Source organism: Ornithodoros turicata, chromosome 6, assembly GCF_037126465.1.
Source record: "Ornithodoros turicata isolate Travis chromosome 6, ASM3712646v1, whole genome shotgun sequence".
NCBI lineage: Eukaryota > Metazoa > Arthropoda > Arachnida > Ixodida > Argasidae > Ornithodoros > Ornithodoros turicata.
This window is the reverse complement of record NC_088206.1, coordinates 67,923,500-67,945,731: the sequence shown is the minus strand read 5'-3', so window position 1 is coordinate 67,945,731 and position 22,232 is coordinate 67,923,500. Positions and strand designations below refer to the sequence as shown.

General features: G+C 47.3%; 1 protein-coding gene across 2 annotated transcripts; it reads left to right on the top strand.

Moving 5' to 3' along the window:
- Positions 1–11,599: 11,599 nt before the first annotated feature.
- Positions 11,600–22,041, top strand: LOC135398246 (uncharacterized). Of its 2 annotated transcripts, XM_064629670.1 has the most exons (9): positions 11,600–11,679; positions 12,656–12,791; positions 13,758–13,903; positions 15,772–15,904; positions 15,976–16,542; positions 16,626–16,758; positions 19,078–19,223; positions 19,296–19,428; positions 21,671–22,041. In XM_064629670.1, exons 1-5 carry the CDS (start codon positions 11,634–11,636, stop codon positions 16,241–16,243), a joined length of 729 nt encoding a protein of 242 aa, XP_064485740.1. In that variant the 5' UTR covers positions 11,600–11,633; the 3' UTR covers positions 16,244–16,542; positions 16,626–16,758; positions 19,078–19,223; positions 19,296–19,428; positions 21,671–22,041. The 2 variants fall into 2 exon arrangements, with proteins under 2 accessions (XP_064485740.1, XP_064485739.1); XM_064629669.1 differs by lacking the exons at positions 11,600–11,679; positions 12,656–12,791; positions 13,758–13,903; positions 15,772–15,904 and having other exon boundaries at positions 16,250–16,542.
- Positions 22,042–22,232: the final 191 nt, after the last annotated feature.

The following is a 22,232-nucleotide window of genomic DNA, read 5'->3' as shown; positions in this document are numbered from 1 at the left end:
ATTCGAGGAATGGTCAATATGTTTGTGCTGTCCAATCCCTAAAAGAGTCTTACAGTCCGATAGAGGTACACATTTCGTGATGGACGGTAAGTACACAAGATAACTGCCACGACCGCTCCTGGGATCATCTTCGTTACATGAGTCAGTGCGCACAAGGTCGGTGGTTATCCCAGGACGGGGCACAAAGGCTATACGGTAAACAGTTATCGCGTATGCTTCTGTATCCCAGCCAGAAGAGGTGTCAGGGTTCGAAAAAATGCTCCCGCGCCAGATGATCTTACAGTCTGAACTATATGTATAGCTCGCAGAAGTTAGTCACACTATCATTCATTTGAATGTTTTTCGGTGCTAGTATACAAACCATATCGAGTTTGTCTACATTAAACTATATATTACAAGAGATAAGAATCTCAGATCAGCAAGCTGGGTATCGACATAAGCAACGTGGCAATGGATGAAGCGCTGAAGATATGTCGGCACGACATATCTTCAGCGCTTGCCCACGCTAAAAGGGTATTCAAAGTACAACGACATACAGTTACACAAAGCTTACATTGTAACGTGAATTAGTACTGAAAAACTTGCACTTGGCATAACAATTAATACATTGCACGCAAATATCAGAGCACAGTGCCGTGAAGAACAAAAAAGTACAACAAAAGTCATATAGCCACACGCACAGAGCGTCAATACCCTAGTGAACATACAGCGCGTTTATGTTCTGGGTGCAAAGCGATTTTACGGTAAAATCCCGTATGATGACGCTCGAGTGCTTATGCAGCTCTAAGCATCTTATTTTACTATAGTATATAAGGCGACCTATTGAGCACGCAGAGCCCACCTTACTAGCGTAGCTCATGTTGACTGACAGCACCCTCGCTGGATGCGGAATAACGATTTGCCGTCGTGCCTAGAGGAGGCAGAGCTGCGGTGCATCCAACGCTATCTCTCGGTGCGAAGAAACGAATTGGCAAAGTCCCGTTACCGGCGATTGGCCGAGGGCTCATCCAGCACTGGCTGCGGATGGAAACAAACGATTTGACGAAGAGTTTGAGGAGTACGATGGGCGAAAAAATGGCAAAATCCCGTTACCGGCAAATGACCGAGGGCTGATCCAGCACTGGCTGTGGATGGAAACAAAGGATTTGACGAAGAGTTTGAAGAGTACGATGGCGGTAAATTGGCAAAGTCCGTTAGCGGCGGATGGCCGAGGGCTCATCCAGCACTGGCTGCGGATGGAAACAAACGATTTGACGAAGAGTTTGGGGAGTACGGTGGCGAAAAAATGGCAAGCTCTCGTTACCGGATTGGCCCAGGGCTCATCCAGCACTGACTGTGGATGGAAACAAACGATTTGACGAAGAGTTTGAGGAGTACGATGGCGAAAAAATGGCAAGCTCTCGTTACCGGATTGGCCCAGGGCTCATCCAGCACTGACTGTGGATGGAAACAAACGATTTGACGAAGAGTTTGAGGAGTACGATGGGCGAAAAAATGGCAAAGTCCCGTTACCGGCAAATGGCCGAGGGCTGATCCAGCACTGGCTGTGGATGGAAACAAAGGATTTGACGAAGAGTTTGAAGAGTACGATGGCGGTAAATTGGCAAAGTCCGTTAGCGGCGGATGGCCGAGGGCTCATCCAGCACTGGCTGCGGATGGAAACAAACGATTTGACGAAGAGTTTGGGGAGTACGGTGGCGAAAAAATGGCAAGCTCTCGTTACCGGATTGGCCCAGGGCTCATCCAGCACTGACTGTGGATGGAAACAAACGATTTGACGAAGAGTTTGAGGAGTACGATGGCGAAAAAATGGCAAGCTCTCGTTACCGGATTGGCCCAGGGCTCATCCAGCACTGACTGTGGATGGAAACAAACGATTTGACGAAGAGTTTGAGGAGTACGATGGGCGAAAAAATGGCAAAGTCCCGTTACCGGCAAATGGCCGAGGGCTGATCCAGCACTGGCTGTGGATGGAAACAAAGGATTTGACGAAGAGTTTGAAGAGTACGATGGCGGTAAATTGGCAAAGTCCGTTAGCGGCGAATGGCCGAGGGCTCATCCAGCACTGGCTGCGGATGGAAACAAACGATTTGACGAAGAGTTTGAGGAGTACGATGGGCGAAAAAATGGCAAAGTCCCGTTACTGGCAAATGACCGAGGGCTGATCCAGCACTGGCTGTGGATGGAAACAAAGGATTTGACGAAGAGTTTGAAGAGTACGATGGCGGTAAATTGGCAAAGTCCGTTAGCGGCGGATGGCCGAGGGCTCATCCAGCACTGGCTGCGGATGGAAACAAACGATTTGACGAAGAGTTTGGGGAGTACGGTGGCGAAAAAATGGCAAGCTCTCGTTACCGGATTGGCCCAGGGCTCATCCAGCACTGACTGTGGATGGAAACAAACGATTTGACGAAGAGTTTGAGGAGTACGATGGCGAAAAAATGGCAAAGTCCCGTTACCGGCAAATGGCCGAGGGCTGATCCAGCACTGGCTGTGGATGGAAACAAAGGATTTGACGAAGAGTTTGAAGAGTACGATGGCGGTAAATTGGCAAAGTCCGTTAGCGGCGAATGGCCGAGGGCTCATCCAGCACTGGCTGCGGATGGAAACAAACGATTTGACGAAAAGTTTGAAGAGCACGATGGCGAAAAAATGGCAAACTCTCGTTACCGGCTATTGGACCAGGGCTCATCCAGCACTGGCTGCGGATGGAAACAAACGATTTGACGGAGAGTTTGTGGAGTACGATGGGCGAAAAAATGGCAAAGTCCCGTTACCGGCGATTGGCCGAGGGCTCATCCAGCACTGGCTGCGGATGAAAACAAACGATTTGACGAAGAGTTTGAGGAGCACGATGGCGAAAAAATGGCAAACTCTCGTTACCGGCTATTGGACCAGGGCTCATCCAGCACTGGCTGCGGATGGAAACAAACGATTTGACGGAGAGTTTGTGGAGTACGATGGGCGAAAAAATGGCAAACTCTCGTTACCGGCTATTGGACCAGGGCTCATCCAGCACTGGCTGCGGATGGAAACAAACGATTTGACGGAGAGTTTGTGGAGTACGATGGGCGAAAAAATGGCAAAGTCCCGTTACCGGCGATTGGCCGAGGGCTCATCCAGCACTGGCTGCGGATGAAAACAAACGATTTGACGAAGAGTTTGAGGAGTACGATGGGCGAAAAAATGGCAAAGTCCCGTTACCGGCGATTGGCCGAGGGCTCATCCAGCACTGGCTGCGGATGAAAACAAACGATTTGACGAAGAGTTTGAGGAGTACGATGGGCGAAAAAATGGCAAAGTCCCGTTACCGGCGATTGGCCGAGGGCTCATCCAGCACTGGCTGCGGATGAAAACAAACGATTTGACGAAGAGTTTGAGGAGTACGATGGGCGAAAAAATGGCAAAGTCCCGTTACCGGCGATTGGCCGAGGGCTCATCCAGCACTGGCTGCGGATGGAAACAAACGATTTGACGAAGAGTTTGAGGAGTACGATGGGCGAAAAAATGGCAAAGTCCCGTTAGCGGCGGATGGCCGAGGGCTGATCCAGCACTGGCTGCGGATGGAAACAAACGATTTGACGAAAAGTTTGAAGAGCACGATGGCGAAAAAATGGCAAACTCTCGTTACCGGCTATTGGACCAGGGCTCATCCAGCACTGGCTGTGGATGGAAACAAACGATTTGACGAAGAGTTTGATGAGTTACGATGGCGGTAAATTGGCAAAGTCCGTTAGCGGCGGATGGCCGAGGGCTCATCCAGCACTGGCTGCATCCAGCTGGGTGCATCCAACGCTATCTCTGGGTGTGAAAAAACGAATTGGCTTCTTTTTCTTTTGCTATTGTTTTCTTCTTTTTCTTCTCCTTTTCTTTTCTGTCCTTCTTATCATTTTCCTTTCTTATTTTTCGTTTCCTTTTCTTTGTTCCCGTTCCCCCCCCTTTTTTTTGGAATAGCAAGCCGGCCTCTGGCTGGCTGGCCTTTTCTTTTTTGTTAATAAACATATTCCCCCCCAGTGCGACTTTTTCTGCGGGAAAACAATCAGCTGAATTCGCTTTTTTAATACGACTTATTTTAATTACGGCCTTATGAGACAGCGCCAAAGACGGAGTTTTGACGACATAAGACGTTCCAAATTCGGCTATCTTTCGTTGTCAATAATGTCTGCGGTGGTCTTATTCATACATCTCACTATCGATCTCTGATAGCGAAGGTGCCAAACGACACCATGGCCGTGTGGCAATGACGTGTAGCACGAGCTTCGTAAGTAATGTCATTTGAGACCCGAATGCCATCAGACGACAATGACGTGCTGGTGTGGTTCTTGTTGTTCCTGTCCACAAAATAGGTGACACCTGTAGCCCATATTCGGAACTACAACCCAGTCATCGAGGGGCTCAACAAATTCTGCAAAATATACGACCAATCTTCTCAACAGCGTACACGCCGCATCTAAAGGGGCGGTATAATTACCGTGTCCAATTCATTGACCTCTTAATGAAGCATCTATGCTTCATATGATAGACATCGTTTTTTTCTGTTTTTTGTTTTACACCAAGGACGAATAGGAGTTACCTGCACTGTCGCGGTTCTTGATGTGCACGTAGCCACATCTAATAACAGGTTTCAAGTCACGTGCTTAAGTTCATCGACGGAGCGGCGTTGTGCGGTGTCAGTGGGTCTGGCTGTGGCGGTTACTAAGCGGGAATGCCGGGAATGCCGCTCTTTCAATGTGTTGTCACGGGGAACGTAATAACTCCAACTGTATGATGACACAACGAATAGAGGGTTCGTGTCTGTGCCGTCGCTTCGTTCACAAGGACGATCGGAGCAGACGACAGTCGTGGGCGATAAGACATATTTTGCATCTTTCGAGTCGCTGATTGAGCCACTACTCGACGTTTAATGACTTCTTTTTTTCTATAGGGCGTGGGGGCAGTGCGCAAAGTTTGGGTTCTAGACTGTTCGACGATTTGAGAAAATCCCAGTGCTCCATGCGCTCGCGTTGCATCCTGGGAGAGTACTGGAATACGCGGGGGAGAACTGTCCTTGACGTTTCGTTTTCGCTGACCTTGACTCCTCGTGGACAATCGGTCCAGAGAGAAGGAACCGAAACAGTTTGGAGACCTTCTCCTCCTTTTCCTCCTTTTCCCAGCAAGTTCCCATAGTTCAAAGCGACGCTAAGCTCTCTGGGATTTACTGCAGTCTTCTATTCGCTGTGACCGGTTGACGAGGGGTGGCTTGCCGTCGAAATGCTCGTGTAGAGCCCACTTTTCCCGAAAGGCTTATACGTCGAATTTTCGAGGGAAGTGACAAAGCACATTCTGCCCCTTTACTGAAACGAAAGGTGAAAACATAAATGAAACTACTACGCACGAGGATGCATCCTCAAGTTTCTGGTAAGGACGCTCACCACTGGCCCCTTGCGCCTAGACTAGCTCCATGTCTATATCTGTGTCTCTGTCCACGTGAAGATGCATCGCAGTTGCTTCGTTGGTACTCAGATGGAATAAAATGACGGTTATTACGAATGAAAAACTAAAAACTATTTAGGGTACGCTATTACGAGTTTTCTTTTTTTTTTTTTAAAAACGAAAACGATATAACAGTAGCAGTGCCCCGAATGGACACAACATCCTCTCACAGGCGGTACCCTCATAATCATAGTGAATTTTGGAGGATGGTGGGTTCGAATCGCCTCAGAGGCTGTGCTGTCGGAGTTTTTTTCTTCCGAATTTTGTCCTGATTATTTTTTAAAGATGTGTTGGTCCCGTCTCCCTTGAAGTCGGCACAAGACGTGTACTAACGCGGTGTACTAACGTGGATCTCAACTACCGTTGAAATCAGTATATGGGGTGAACCATAGTCAATGGTAGATGAGCATCCAAAAGGCACTTTAGCTGAACAGAAGTTCGCTGCGGCTCTCACGACTCTTTCCATGCCTCGTTGGGTTAAACTTGTGTATCACGTGATGCTGTCACGTGATAGTTGTCGATGGGATGTAGCTCGCAGCTCGACATTCTTGCTTTTCAGAGACATGTTTTTTTTTGCTTTAGGGTGTTCTATCACAAGTAGTACACTTTCCGCGCTGCCGCGAAACACCACCCAACTATATATAGTTGGGGTGAAATGTCATTGGCGCAACGACAGCTGAAAGTGCCAGAACCATGCCACATATCCCGACTAAGTTAATTGCAAAAAAGCAGGAGAATAAATCGTCGAAGTACATGTTCTACCTCTCGGCGACTATAATATGAGTAAACTTGGCCTAAACGAATACGGCCGCGTAGAACTGCCACAGGGCGCGAGATAATTTCCTGAATGGCGTCATCACATCAGGCTCTGTTGATAAGTCTAGCCTTTGTGTATGCAACCCACAAGCCATGGTTCACTCGCACGCAGATCGTTCTAATAGGTCGGAATATCTCTCATGTACGTCACATATGGAACTTCTTGAGGTGACATTGCCAGCTCATGAAAATTTATAGACACGAACGGGGCGCCAGCCCTTTCAGCGAACATGGATAAAACTTCCCTCACGACTGCGTCGACACCGGGTCATCCACTTATGATGAACCAATGGGTTCTAATGCTAAAACGTTTTTTTCCCTCTGATAAGAATGTCGTCAACAGATCTCTGCTACCGTGACTTCCATCACAGAGAGCTCAATCATAAGGCGCTGATGACGTACAGGGGAAAGGTATAGACAGCCGAATGTACCTTCATTTTGTAGGTGTTTTATTTTAATCGGTAATTTGTCTGTAGAGAGCAGAGGAGGAAAGAAAGATAAAACACGCCTACTTTTAATGTAAGGCATAGCGAGATGTAAGGCATCTATATATATCTGAGAGTCGAACTAGGTGTTTGGAGAAGGATCAGACCTGTGGTATAGAGAGACAGGATGAGGTACACTGTGGTCTACTGGCTTCTGCTGGCCTGCAGTGCAGGTGAGTGTAGATAATAATCGACAGTTGAACTCAATAGTGTGGCTCTTTATGGCACGCGAAGCGCATAATAAAATTAAGCCTAAATGATTGTTTCGTTCAGGCGTAACGCGGGTGTTGGGCTGCTCACCGAATGACATCCGCGCCTGTGGGATGGGCTTCGTTCCATTCTATAACAGCTCTCGTTTAGCCGAAAGCGAAGCCGAATTCGAAGAGCAATGCAGGTGAGCATATACGATGTTCTTCTTGAAGTACGACCCATACCGTGTATTCACACGAGCGACATCATCACGGAATATTCTAGTGGAAGAAAAAGCGAATACACTGCTCACAGGGCCGAAGTTCCGACCCGTGTTATGTTTAGCATTCACACGGTGCGGAATATCCGGGAGTGGCGAACTGCGCATTTAGCAGACGACACTTAGCAGACGACACCGTCAGCGTGTTTTCCTGTCGTCTGCTACGGAATATCTTGTGGCTGTGTAGCAGTATATTCCCCACGGTTAGCAGTGTACGTGACGTTGAGCGCTCACGTGAAAGCTATGACGCTTTTCGCATCTTCCGCTTCTGCGGGAATGTCGCTCGTGTGAATACAGGGATAGTGTAGCCAGCCGAATAACCGTGTTAAGCCAGATCTGATTGTCCTTTCAGGGTGTACCTCAAGGAAGCCAGTTGCGCCAACAGCTACAGCGTGCGTTGTCTGCGAGGACTGCCCCGCTCCATTGCGGTGTTGGGTCTTGAAGCAGCGGTCACCAACTACAAGGACATCTGTGACAAAAAATCCGCCAGATACAAGGGTGAGAGGTTTACAGAAAACTTGAGAGCGACTATAAGTTGTTACTATTTATTGTTTAGGTGGTAGTTTCCTGATATTTTGTACAGTAGCATATAGCGTATAAAACCTGTGCCCGTAAGTCAAGCGAAAGCACCGAAGGCCAAATATTGCACAGAATGACACCGATTTTTTTTTGAAAGCGAGGGATGTACTTCTTTTTGTGACAATTAACGTAACTGCATAAGTGCCACACGGAGGCGTAGGCTTCCCTTTTCCAACGGATCAGGGAATGACGGCAGGGAAGGCAGGGATTTGGCTAGGACCGTGTTCTGCGGTAAAGTCCTGGTTTTAACAGTGCGGTAAATTTTTATTGGTTTGGCGGTTCGTTTCAACACCGCCATACACTATTGTAGTCGACGCCGTCAAATAATAAACATATTTACAACCCTTAGCACTATATGCTTTGTCAAATAGTTCGAACTATCGTCTAGATTTCAGTATACAAGGTGTCAGTCGGATTTGCACGATTGTCATACTGCGGAATACCTGGCACCTCCCTGTATTGATCGCTACACACCAGGAACATGGCCGCTCTTTAGTGGCGCTAATTCGCTTTCGCTAATTCGTTGGCGCTTTAATTCGCTCTTTAGTGGCTGTACTGCCAGGTCATACTCAAGACTGGGAGGTTTTTGGTTCGAATCGCACCCCCTTCTCATGTCTCAGGATTATCCGGGGTTTTCCTCAAACTTTCCAGACGCATACCTGCAAACTTCCCTCCGAAGTTGGCCCAGTACTCATACTAACCCCATTGTCCCCCACTCTTTTCTTCTGTCAACGTCTGTACGCCACTCATATAGAGACAGTTGCATCGCGCTGGTAAGGTAGAATGAAACGCAGTCAAACAGTCCAATATTAATTTTTACAGTGTACATGGACAACATAGCCTGCATCAACCAGGCTGGTCCAAGACTGCACCAATGCATCAACACCGCACTGGACGTCTTTCAAACGGCTTCCAAAAAGGCTCCGCAGAAGCGAAAGATTGGCTACGCCTGCTGGTACAAGATTTTCTCCATATTTTGCTTGCATATCCAATCCAATCCAATCCAATCTTGAGAATAGACGACTTCCGCAGAAAATATTCGTCTTTAACGCCTTAACATTGAATATATTCCATTTCGCAGTTATTACTATAAGCTGAAGGACTGCTTCCACGACGCTTTCGTGGCCAAGTGTAACCGACCGCAAGTGCTGGAATTCTTCACGAAGATCATGGACGAGGTGTTCGGTGACCTGCTTCAACTTGCTTGCAGACAGTACAGGAAAGACTCAGCCGGATGTCGGTCCATTCCTCCGCTGCCCATCGCAAAGAAAGACCCGTCCGAGGCGCTCAATATCGTCGAGACCTTAACGGATTTGGTAAATTCTCTCGGATAGGCGCATGAGACGGTGTCCCTCTGATCTAGTGAATTGTTAAGTCTGTATGTTCAAGTTGTTAAATGCATTAAGTCAAGTTAAAGGCATTAAGTGACGCTTGCGAAGTGTGACATATGGACCGTTGTGTAGTTCTGTGACGACAACGCATGCGGTGTGTGTCTTCAGGCGCGGTGTGTATCTGCGGTGTGTATCATGTGTATCTTCAGGTGCGGCCACAAATGAGCATGAATGTCACAAACCCGCTGCATGACGGGAAGAGGAATATATATGTTTTTTAAAGACTATGTAATAATGTGCCATCATGGAACTCATGAATGTTGTAAATGCATTTGTTCCTGACATGACCGGGAGCCTGCCAGCGTGATGTTGTCTATACTCCCTGTTTTGCCATGTGCACATTGTTAAAGTTTGTGAAAATGTGAAAGCTTTCAATCTATAGAATGGGAGGAACTAGCCTATGTGTCATTAGGAAGTCAGCCGACTAGCCAATGTCAGCCGAATATCCTGTCTAAGCCTCCAACGTTTTAATCTCGTTTTGCCTTCCTAACTTAACTTAACCGGACGTCGCTTAATCTGACCGGGTCACAAAATGGTGTTTGCCACTCCCCTCAATCATGAGCAAATACGGGTTATTGTCAGAAACTCACTGTTTTTCTCGTACCAGAAATGCCCTATACTTCTGCCTAAGACATCGAGAAAGTAATTGGTACTCTAAAGAACTGTAATAGTTACGGGTATACTTTCTGTCCTTTGGCTTCGCCCAAAAGTTGTTGACAGTGTGTATATATTGATACCTTCGAATGTATTGGTACCTGAAAATGTAGTTTCTGTACTGTGTGGATTGTCATGACTACGAATAAAGGTACTCGATTAAATATTACGTGAACAAATCTCGTGAATGTGTCAATGACTTCTTAAGAGGTGCCCTCGTGAACAGAATTCATCGAGCTCTTAATGATACACAATAATTGGATACAACGCGAATCACAGCTGCACAACGCCAAGGTGAGCGACATTTACCTTGTGCGCCTTCTCAAGCACAACCTGCCAAGGCATTATTAAGTGACCGGGAGTCGCGTGTATATTAGATCGCCTCCGCAACGATGACCTCTTACGGGCAAGTCTATAGCAGGGTTGATGTGTCATTTGAACTTTGGAGCTGTACCTGTAGTTTCTTCCAACGTCGTCTTGCTGCTCATTGGCATTTCTCCCACGATATCTTATTGGGGCGTGTTTCCCCTCTCAACTTCTGCGATCTACACTCTTAAAAATGAGGTGGTGGTGGTGGTGGTGATGGTGAAAGGGCTTGCCGTCTCTTAAAAATGAACTTCACCGCAAAGCACGCTTCTAGTCAACCATCATCTGGAATGATATCGTTATCTGCCTTGTTACGCCTTTTTGTGACACTTATGCTGTTCATAATTGTCACAAAAAAGGCGTACGCCTCCCGTTTTCAACAAATCAGGGCAGGTAACAATATCATTCGAGATGATGGTTGGCCAGGAGCGTGCTATGCGGTGAAGTTCATTTTTAAGAGTGTACATCTCGCCCGATGAAAGTCTTCCGTACGGACACTTGACAATGGGCTGTGAAGAATCGTCAACTGAGAAGCTGTCGTCGTGCTTATTCACTGTGTTCTGTCTGCGTTATTTTGGCTCCTGGTGTGCCAGTCTGACGTATTCCTACCGACAAATCCACATTCGTGTGTTACTAGTCAACCAAGAGGACACTCTTCAAGACCCATTATCCACCTCCTAACAACTGTAATGCGCACATGTATAAAGTTCTACGGATTACACCTATACAGCACCCAAATGCTCGTCGTGCGATGGCCACCAGGGCCCTCACGATCTTCCTCCTGGCCTCAGAATTTCTTGGCACTCGTTTCGCGGTACTGTGCCAGACTGAGATTCATAACAACGTTCCATTTCATGTGTGCTCTTTTAGCATTCCCGTGATGTTATTGGCGTGATAAAGCCCGATAAGGATCGCAATGACGACGTGATAAGAAAAGTGAATCTTTTTACTGTTCTGGCTTATATCCACCAGGCGAGGTCCTTGAACAAGATCACGGTCAACCGTATCGTCCCATCGGTGAGAGAAGACGCGATAAATTGAATAAAACTTAGATCGCCTTATCGGTACTGATGTGTCTGCAGAATTAATAACAACGCTAATATTCCAGGTTATAGTGACTATCCTGCAGCTTCTTATCTATGCTATGTATCTCTATATAAAAGCTCAATTATACCTAGACACGTGTTCGACGCAGCAAGGTCACTACGTCACATCTAATCTGTAGATCTCGCTCGTTTTTTCTTTTTTATTGTTATTAATTTTACATAATGGGTATAATGATAGTACATGCAAGGCTGCAGTAGGGGAAAACTCGGGGATGCGACGAAACCGGCTGTCTGTGCGTTCGTATAGTTTAACATAAAAGGTAATGCAGTCCTCGATGTCCAGTATCATTTCATCATGGACGGAGCTGTGGTGCACGCGCTTCTTCTCATGTTTCTAATAGGTAAGCGATCTTGTAACGCAAAAAGGGCACTTGCAGAGAATGGGATGTCACGAGTAGTCAGTGTTCGTGTGCAGTGGAAGTGTTGTGACTACGGTACGATGACAGTCAGGGACTCTTGGAAAGGTGCTCGCTAGAAAGGGCTTGCCTCTGTAAGGCTTGCCCGTCTCTTGTCCCCGCCAAGGCTCCTCTTGCGGTTCTCCACCTGCTGCACGACGGAGCTGGATTAGTTTCTGGGACGCAGGGTTTTGTTTGGCGTGGGTGGCGTCTCTGCCCGTACAGTGTTTGTTTACACTTTTCCTGATGTTTAGCGTGACGGCTCTTTCGTATCTCGTTTTGTTTCGTTTTGTGCACTCTTAAAAATGAACTTCGCCGCACAGCACGCTCCTAGCGAACCATCATCTTTAATGATATCGTTATTTGCCCTGATTTGTTGAAAACGGGAGGCGTACGCCTTTTCTGTGACACTTCTGCTGTTCATAATTGTCACAGAAAAGGCGTACGCCTCCCGTTTTCAACAAATCAGGGCAGATAACGATATCATTAAAGGTGATGGTTCTCTAGGACCGTGCCCTGCGGTGAAGTTCATTTTTAAGAGTGTAGATGTAGTGGGGACATTCAGCGTCCTGTAAAACTCCGTGTACACACTCTTAAAAATGAACTTCACCGCATGGCACGCTCATAGCCAACCATCATCTCAAATGATATCGTCATCTGCCCTGATTTGTTGAAAACGGGATGCGTATGCTTTTTTGTTCACTTATTAACGATATCATTCGAGATGATAGTTGGTTAGGAGAGTGCTGTGCGGTGAAGTTCATTTCTAAGAGTGTACGCTTCGTCACGCTGGTATTAGCCACATCAGGTCTTTCTATCGTCTATATGCAGTTCATTATAGATTAAATTGAGCACTATGTTTAGTTTGACTGAAGACGCTGATTGTTTGTGTACTGAGAAACCAGGTCTTGCCCCCGCTTAGCACATTGCAGAGCACAGTACAAAGATCTGCCCGGCTGCAATAAGGAGGCTCTGGAAGCCTGCGGCACAGACTTTGTTCTATTTGCAAATACTACGCACTTGGCTGAAGATGGCGATAAGATCAAAGAAAGCTGCAAGTAAGTAAAGCTTTGTAAAGTATTGTAGTCAAACGACACACCGCTGTCATTCACCGCCGCGAGCTGCTTACCAACGCATGTGGTAAGGAACCGGGCAACCAAGTCAAACGTATTTCCATGAACAGCCAGGGTGACTGGATGTGTGTATATACTCTAACCGCCCTTTTCATTTCCCTCCTTTTTCTTGCATCCGAGTTTACGGTTTAGTAGTTCATTGGACAAACTTTTTGTTGTTCCTCGCGGAACGCGGGGATTCTGAAAAGGCTCTACAGCGGTGGGATTTGAACCCAACACCTCTTCATTGCCGATGTGGGTTCAACCAAGAGGTGTGAGTTCAACTCTCGCTGCTGTCTAGACTTCTCATCGACTGCCTTATTTGAATCTTTCAATGTTCTCAAACGTTAGAGACTTTGTGCTTGTCTTTGTGTATACCAGCCTCCGCTTGATTAATTTCTACCACGCGCACAAAGAGGAATTGTGTACAGTGAACCCTCGTTAATATGACCCCCGATAATCTGACATACGCGCTTTACGACCATACTCCTGGGGAACAATGCAGTGAAACCTCTGCAAATCCCCCCGTTAATATGACAATTCCGCATTATGACCAAAATTTTCGGGAACGACCGTGGTCATAATAACGAGGGTTCACTGTATTGACATCAAGTAAGACACCTATGGAGGTAGCCCCATTTACACTGACTCTATATCTCACATACCAGATAACAACGCTCTCGAAGGGAGAGGAATTGGAGACCGTGGTTTGAGCCAGAGTCACTCTGAGTCGCACTTTAGGTATCACAGTGTGCAAATAGCGGTAACCCATTGAAAGAACGAAAAGGCTAGTTCTATGGTGACAGAAAATCCTCATGTCGGCCGATTTCGCCGAATACGGGCTGTTCTTCTTCAGGGCGCCCTCTCCGTTGATATAGTTCAGATGTGCTTACTTTTTCAATTCGTCCGCAGATTACACCTGAAACAACTCGAATGTGCAGACGAGTTCTGTAGCCGCTGCCTCCTGGGTTTCTCCCGTGCTGCTGCGCTTCTGGGTGTCAGGTCTGCGTACGATTTTTTTGAAGAGAAATGCACCGAGTCATCCGAACTACATCGGCGTGAGTAGCAAATTCGAGCCCCTTTATCGCGAGTCTTTCGGAGAGGTTCTGTCGGTAATGTTGTTGTGGCATTGACCTGGTGGTTTCAGGTGCACTCCAAGAAAAAAAAAAAAAAAGAAAAGAAAAAGGAGTAAAACGGGGAGTAATTGCAGCTTCTACTCCCCTAGATTGCAATTGCTCCCCATTTTAGTCCCATAACCCGACATTTAGTCCCCAGGACCGCAAATTGTCACTGAACTTCGCGAGTGGTCTCCTGAATGCAACAGTCTACATCAACACGTGCCCTTGGTCAATTTGATGGCATAAGGCTGTATAACTTAGCCAACGTAGCAATTTTCCAGCAACACAGAGTAAGAAACAGTTAGCGCAACTTTCTTCGCAAATCGTGCCCTATGCATGGCGCAAGATTTTATATAATTCGATATATCACGGTTGACGGTTTGCTTCAAAGTATTTTCATGCATGCACACGAATTACGTACCTGGGACTCTTACAACAGCGCGTGAAATGCAGTCTGCACTCTGTGACATTCATTTACTCCCGTGCATTTACTCTCGAAAGGGACTATTTTTTGTGGCAATGCATTTAGTCCCCAAGAGGAGTACAAGTACTCCTTTTTTTTTCTTAGAGTGTGTACGGTATATCGTAAGCGTTCAACAAATATCCGGTAGATGTTCATGAGTGGATATCCCGGGAACATGTGTGGTTATCGTAGCAGTGGCCCCAATTCCTTTCTTTGCCACTCCACAAATACCACACACAATACCCGTGTGAACTGTGTCCAAGAGAACATAACAAAAAGAAGGGGTCCGCAGTACTTAGAAACCCGTCAACCTCAACAGGCTTTCTTTAAGTCAGTAATACATTCCCAACTCTTTCTCTCTCTCTTTCTATCTCTCTCTCTCTCTCACACACACACAACAAAAGAGGGGAATGTGAGTCTTCGTCAGATCCAAAACAAATTTCAGCATGTGAGGGCTACCCGCCGCTAGGTGCACCTACATGCAATGCTCTCATGCGTGGCAGGAAAACAAAATTTACAGGTACGTGGCACTATATCACGAGAGAATGGTGGCGACTTGGGGCAGTTTGCGTTTCATCCGTAAATGCTCAAGAGTTTAGTGCGTCAGGTACCACCATGTTTGCCTTCCGTGCGTTCTTTGTATTGTCAAGGATGCACCGCATCACAAGCACATTACGGATCTCAGTAAAATGTATCTTAAACAAAAACAAAAACACTGGAGACTTCCAAAAATTTAATAAGGTACAAGCTTTCGCGCAGAGTCTGCGCTTCTTCAGGTACAAGGAGTACTCAACACAGCAATACGTATATATGACAAACCCGTCACGTGGTGAAAGGAAGAAACTGAGAGAGTAACAAAGATATCAACACTTGACCTCCAATCCGTCGCTGGCATGAAAAAGGGTGCACCCACACTCTTAAAAATGAACTTCACCTCATAGCACGCTCCTAGCCAACCATTATCTCGAATGATATCGTTATCTGCCCTGATTTGTTGAAAACACGGGGCGTACGCCTTTTCTGTGACAATTATGAACAGCATAAGTGTCACAGAAATGGCGTACGCCCCCCGTTTTCAACAAATCAGGGCAGATAACGATATCATTCGAGATAATGGTTGGCTAGGAGCGTGCTATGAGGTGAAGTTCATTTTTAAGAGTGCAGAATCGTGAGAACAAGAAACGACATCGGAAACCGATGTCGTTTCTTGTTCTCACGATTCTGGGTGCACCTTATCAAATTTTTGCAAGTCTCCAGCGTTTTCGTTTTTGTTTGTTATTCCCCACTTGTGGACCGGACACTTCTGTGATTTTCTTCTCAGCGAAAATGTATTTTATCATTCCAGAGTACCTTAGAGTTGTAAGTTGCTTGAACAAAGCGGGCCCCGAGATTCACCGGGAGGTAACAGATGTCCGCCTGAGACTCTACACTATCACTAAGACCATATCGGGCAGAGACAAGGTAGACTACGCATGCTGGTACGTTGCCGACATCATATATATGTATACCGTGATCATATTTTCACGGAGCCCCTTGATTGACGTTGCAGCACCTACTACGACTTCCACAAGATGACAGCTGACGCCATCGACTCGCACTGCGCCGATCCCGAGGCACGGAACTTCTACTTGACTTTGATGGAACGAAGCTTCGGCGAGTTGTTGGGCTTGGCTTGCGGCGAATACACGCAAGGTTCTTTGGCGTGCAAAAAATTGGGCAAAGTGACACCTCTGGAAGGCTTGAAATCGGAGGATGCTCGGAGCTTTGTCGGGCCCATGATCGATATTATACATTCATTGGGACTGGGCTCCGGTTGATGCTATGGAATGTATTGTGTGTAAATATTCTATTTGTCTAGGCGTCGTCGGGACGGTGAGTCTCGCCGTCTATCGACCACAAACGGCAACTAACGTTTCATCCGGCGCTTTCAGGGATGATCTCCGCAGGTCCAGTACTTGTACAAAAATAAATAAGGTATCAGCTGCGTCTTGCGTATTTCTTCCTTTTGTTTTTTTTGCAGACGACGACGATTTCACGCGAGCAGCCTCGAGTCAGTCCAACATGTCTGCCGTGTGGTCGTTGTACCTACCGCTCTTCGTTGTCTGTCTATCAATTCGTAAGCAGCACTTGACAATTACTAGTCAGTAGTCAGCGGTATAGTAGTCGGAATTTGTAGCTGGACACTTCCTGTTGTTACAGCTCGTTCCGGAGCTCAAGAGGACGACAGCAAGTGCTTACCGAAATCTCTCGACAAGTGTGGCTCAGATTATTTCCTCTTCAATCACCAGGAAAAGATCGCTACGGGAGATATGGAAACGAAGAAGCAATGCGAGTACGGAGAAATCGTTGTACAACCGTACTGTGTCTGCGGTACTGTATACGCTTTCCCGCGTAGAATAGATATGAAGAGATGTGAAAGCCTGTGCGCCATTACCGCTTGCGACAAGTGGCCCCCTTCAAGATGTCGTCACCCTTCCGTCCTTCCTTTGCTCGAACAAGAGTCATTAAATAGAGGGCAGAGTAGCGACACTGAGCCACGCCGGCGAGCGAGACCGCCATCTTGTGTCCGGCGTGGCTACGTCGCCCGCCAATGGGACGCCGATGTCCTCCTTCTCCGCCTGAGAACTGCGGGCAGTCGAGCCAGCTCGCAAACGAGGGAACCGGCTCTGGATGGAGGGGACTCAAGATGGACGGCGCGTTCTTGGAAGGAGAAACCACGTGGTATGACCGGGGGGCCCAATCGCGGACACCGAACGGCGGCTCCCTCGCGGAAAAGGAATGCCATACTCTGTACACCTATTTAGTGACTCTAGCTCGAAGAACCAAAGTATACCCCTGTAGCAAGGACAGAGTTTGAATGTCATTGAGACTAACGGCCATTGAACCAGAGCTGTTTATGGACATAATTTGGCCATTCCTTGATCTTTTGTGTGCCCGCAGTGACGTCAGACATGGCTCCCCTCACTTTACCGGAATGAAGGGTGAGCCACGGCGGCACGGGGAGACTTCAAGGCGGTAGCTCCGCCCTAAAATGGCGGCAATGGCCTTTGCGCCGTGTGACTTCCAATGGCGCACCTTAAAACAGGCTTCTCCCAATGGCCAAACTCTCCCTATAAACGGCTCTACATTGAACTTTCGCGTAGCGGCACCAAGCGTGCAAAGTGTGAACCTGCCAGGGAGTATTGAACCAAGCGTTCTTTCAGAAGTTGACACGTTAACCGCTTGGTTAACGCACCTCATTTTTCAAAAATTACTTGGTCTGTGTTCGAATACAGCCCACCAACTATCTGGCCTGAAGGCACTATAGTTAGTGACAACTTAAGCCGTACAACTGGAACCGCCCTCTCTCATCCGTGGAAGGCTCATGCGATTGGCTACCAGCCTTCGCACGACGCCCCCGTTTCGCGATGTAGTGCCTGCTCTCTCTCTCTCTATCTCCCCTGTCCCCAGTTGGCCCCGCCGCGCTACATTCGCGCACGCGGAGCGATTCTTGCGTGGGGGCGGTAGAGCCCTGCACCATCCGCGGATGGAAGCGGATATCCGCGGATATCCGCAATATACTTGCGGATTCGGATGAAAATTTAGCACTTTCTGCGGTGTGCGGATCGGATGCGGATGGCTCGAGGTCGGATGCGGATCGGATGCGGATACGAAGGCAGCGGATCGGATGCGGATATACCGCGTGCTGTAATTTTTCCACCCGCAATTTATTTGTATTGCGCGACGACAGCCGACAGCAAGCGCATGCTCTGGTTCACCTTTGACCATGCACGGCGTCAAGACGGTTAGAGGTAGCGTTCAGGCGTCTCGAACCGCGCGAGCGCCGACGAGGTAGCGTTCCACGCGTTCCAGAGGTCTCTCCATATCGCGTTTGTTGAAAGGTTTACCTTTGCTTGTCGTCATGACTGAGTCCTTCCGTGACAGCATGGAGGCATCCGAAATTATACCAACATGCTTCCGGCGGTCTTTACGCGTCTTTGGAAACGTGCGGATTTTTGCGGATCGGATGCGGATGGTGCGTTTTGCTCAGCGGATCGGATGCGGATGTAAACTGTTGTGTATGGTGCGGATGTGGATCGGATGCGGATAACGTGTGCGCGGATGCGGGTCGGATGCGGATGCCAAAAACCTCATCCGCGCAGGGCTCTAGGCGGAGGCAAGTGTATGACTTATGTAACCTTTGACTTATGTAACCACACTCTTAGAAATGAACTTCACCACATAGCACGCTCCTAGCCAACCATCATCCCGAATGACAACGTTCTCGCCCCTGATTTGTTGAAAACGGGAGGAGGAGCCTATTTTGTGTCTATTATGCACGGCACAAATAGGCTCCTCCTCCCGTTTTCAACAAATCAGGGGCGAGAACGTTCTCATTCGGGATGATGGTTGGCTAGGTGCGTGCTATGTGGTGAAGTTCAGTTTTAAGAGTGTGACTATAGTAACGTTTATGGACAATGTGGGACTTCGGCCCTCACTGTGCAACCCATCGTCACGTTTTTACCAAATTACAGCGGGAAATGGGGGAAAAGTATCCACATCCGGCGACGGAACATACGAATCACCATCGCCAAAATAAAGTAGCTGCTGTTGTGAAAGCCCGATCCAGAGAAACCTTCATGTTCACCCTTGTCCTTCTCTCGTCACGCAGTTTGTTCATGGATCAAATAACTTGCACGAACCAGGTCGTCAAATCCTGTTGGAGTCTGCTCTTTAGCACTATCGTCTCCAGAATTCTGCATGACTTATTTACCTACATCGACGGAACATGCACTTCTGGTTCTCCTCTCAATCAACGTAAGTATGATAGTGAATTGTCACCGTGTAGTAGTTAGACCTTGCTGAAGAACCCTTCTGGGTCGTTTGTAGTGTACAAGGACGCCACGGGGTGTCTCAACAAGGCAGGTCCCTCGATTCACAAAGAGACCCAGGACTTCCGGATGCGTCTCCACTCGGTGGCCAAAGATGTGTCTTACAAAGACAGGATCGACTACGCTTGCTGGTAAGGGATACGCTATGCAAGTACGTACAGCTGTCTACACAGCTCCGTAGTTTCCCTCTCTCCCCTATTGCCCCTGGAGCGACCTCATTGGTCCCTCTCTGAATGAGCGACGGGGTAATATTTCAAAGCTGAGGCGAACCCGGTCTCTTCTGTAGACCGATGCCGGTGTACGAGCACCTCCTTGTTGCTGCCTTGCAAGGAAAGACAGGAGGGGCCCATGTGCTCTGAGAAGTGAAGCCCAGGTTGGGGGCCACTCCAATGACATCACAGCTTGCTTTCCTGTTTCGATTACACACATCTCTATGGGAGCGCCCAAAGCATAGTTTCGGAATACTTGGAGAAGTGTGGTGGTGGCGGCGCGCCGAAGTGGCTCCCAAAGTGGCGTGTGCAAAGCGACCTCATTGGGTTATTCAGGTAACGTGACCCCCGCGTGGCTCCAAATAAGCTACAGGTCATCTCCTATCCTGACGTCACTTGCACCACGCTTCTCTCTTCTGTCGAAGAGCCGTTGGGGCGCCCCCTTTTCTTCTTTCCTCCATGCTGCATTGTGAGTGGACGGACATTGCGTCACGTGGTTTTTCTAAACTTTGTTGCTGAATTGTGATTGGACACGGCTCGGAGGAAGCAGCGCCGCGTCAAGTCATGGGCGTACCGTGTGGTGAGCGGTGACGTCATATGGCGCAGCTGTGATAACACCTCCTCTGCCGCCGCTCGCCGCTGTGCGCCGCCAGGTGTATCAGCCTTCTTTAACTTCGGTGCTTCGCCTTTACAGTTTCGCGCGAGAAAACCTTTCGATTGGCGAAAGTAAAATTTCGTGTTAGTATTCAGGGAACATCTCCCCTGTCAAAGGAAAAAAAAAAGAGAGAGGAAAAAGTCGTTTCATAGTCCCTTTAACATAAAATTTTTACATGCAAGGACAAAATACAGAGGTTTACTGCAGCCTGTAAAACCTCAACGTATCTGTTGCAGTTGCAGTTGTAGCTGGTGTAATAGTATGTAGTAGCTTAACATAATTTCCACTTTGACCGTATATGAAAGTATAAAAACGTCACGTCTGCATAAAAGAACGCTTACAGCTGCTTATGCACCGTAGGACGATTTCGTTTTGATGAAAACGACGAAACAGGCGACAGTGCTGTCACCTGCCTCGGGCACAGCAAGTGAATGGTTGTACACTCTTCCTCGAGGCAACGATCGTTGCAATTTTTGAGTGGTATCGCGAACGAGGTATCTGTGGTTCAGATAGAAGACCCCAGCGTGTCACTGCCAATTAAAGTCAATTCTGGTTAACAACGCTTTCCTGGTACAGTTATGTAATACATCATGTAATACATACATTTATGTGTTGAGTTACGTAAACGCTGCACCGACAGCTGTAACGTCTGCGTAACGCTGCGGCTAATCTGAAAAGCTTAGTTACGATCAGGGATGGGCATAGATATACTTTCCGAGTATATATTATTTATTTTTTAAGTATTTAAATACAAATACAAAATACTTTGTTGAAAGAGGTATTTAAATACTCTGCATAAATACTTTTCGACAGGAGTGTTTAAATGACGTAACTACTACCATAAATACTGTGAGGAAGATGTCATCTGGAACTCGAGAAATGAAGCACAAGAAATACAAGAAACAATAGCGTTTATTTGTTAGATTATGATGGCGATTCTAATATTAGAAGTTTCTCGAATGCTGCATATTCCAGGTATCTTCCGTTCGGCCGTAGAATCCAGGGTAACTTTAAGATGTGAGTCGGTATCTTGCGTATTTAGGAGCACTTATAAAGTATTCACAAAAATAAATACACCAAAACTGGTATTGAAATATAATTATAAACGCATCTTTCAAGTCTGTACATAAATACAAAATATAAAACAAGTATTTACATTTTAAATGCTATTTTAATTACAACGTATTTAAATCATGCCCCTACACTCTTAAAAATGAACTTCACCACATAGCACGCTCCTAGCCAACCACTATCCCGAATGACAACGTTCTCGCCCCTGATTTGTTGAAAACGGGAGGAGGAGCCTATTTTGTGCCGTGCATAATGGCACAAAATAGGCTCCTCCTCCCGTTTTCAACAAATCTAGGGCGAGAACGTTGTCATTCAGGGTGATGGTTGGCAAGGAGCGTGCTATGTGGTGAAGTTCATTTTTAAGAGTGTACCCTGGTTACGATGCACCACAGGAAGGTCCAATTACTCATTTCAAACACATGTTCTGCACTCTTCCAGCGCATACTCCACGTTTCGTAAACAGGCAATGGACGTCGTAAACAAGGAGTGTCCCGGAGACGACAAAGCCATGCGTCTGTACGACGACATGTTCAATCAAACCGTCGGGCGCGGAATCATGCCCGCGTGTGCTGGATTCGACTGGGATACCATGTGGTGCAAGGCCCTTCCCCAGGTATCCTCCACTGTGGATGCAAAACAAACCGAGGGCCTCGCAGGTCCCATCCACGATATCCTCAAGTCGTGGGAGATCAAGTACACCTGAATCGTTCTCCTCTCTCAACGCGTGGCCAAGAAGACGTTGATAACATCTGGTTGCGAGGGAGAGGTTGCTGTCTGGGAGAGAGGGAATAAAGTTACCCCTGCTTGAAGTGTGAATGAGCAGTTTGGTTGGGTAGGTTGCGGTCGGTTTGCGGAATAATTTTGCCCACCTGAGGGTTTGATTTTAGATTTTTTCACATACACGCACACGCATGAAGTTATGAAGGAATAATGAAAGGCAAACAACGAAGGTACACTGTTAAAACCGAACTTCACCACATAGCACGCTCCTATAGCCAAT

Excerpts from the sequence above, each read along its gene's own strand:
- LOC135398246 (XM_064629669.1), top strand. The coding sequence starts at position 16,488 with ATGTCTGCCGTGTGGTCGTTGTACCTACCGCTCTTCGTTGTCTGTCTA. Across the intron at positions 16,759-19,077 it reads GAAACGAAGAAGCAATGCGA|TTTGTTCATGGATCAAATAA; the intron begins GTACGGAGAAAT and ends CTCGTCACGCAG. Across the intron at positions 19,224-19,295 it reads TGGTTCTCCTCTCAATCAAC|TGTACAAGGACGCCACGGGG; the intron begins GTAAGTATGATA and ends GGTCGTTTGTAG.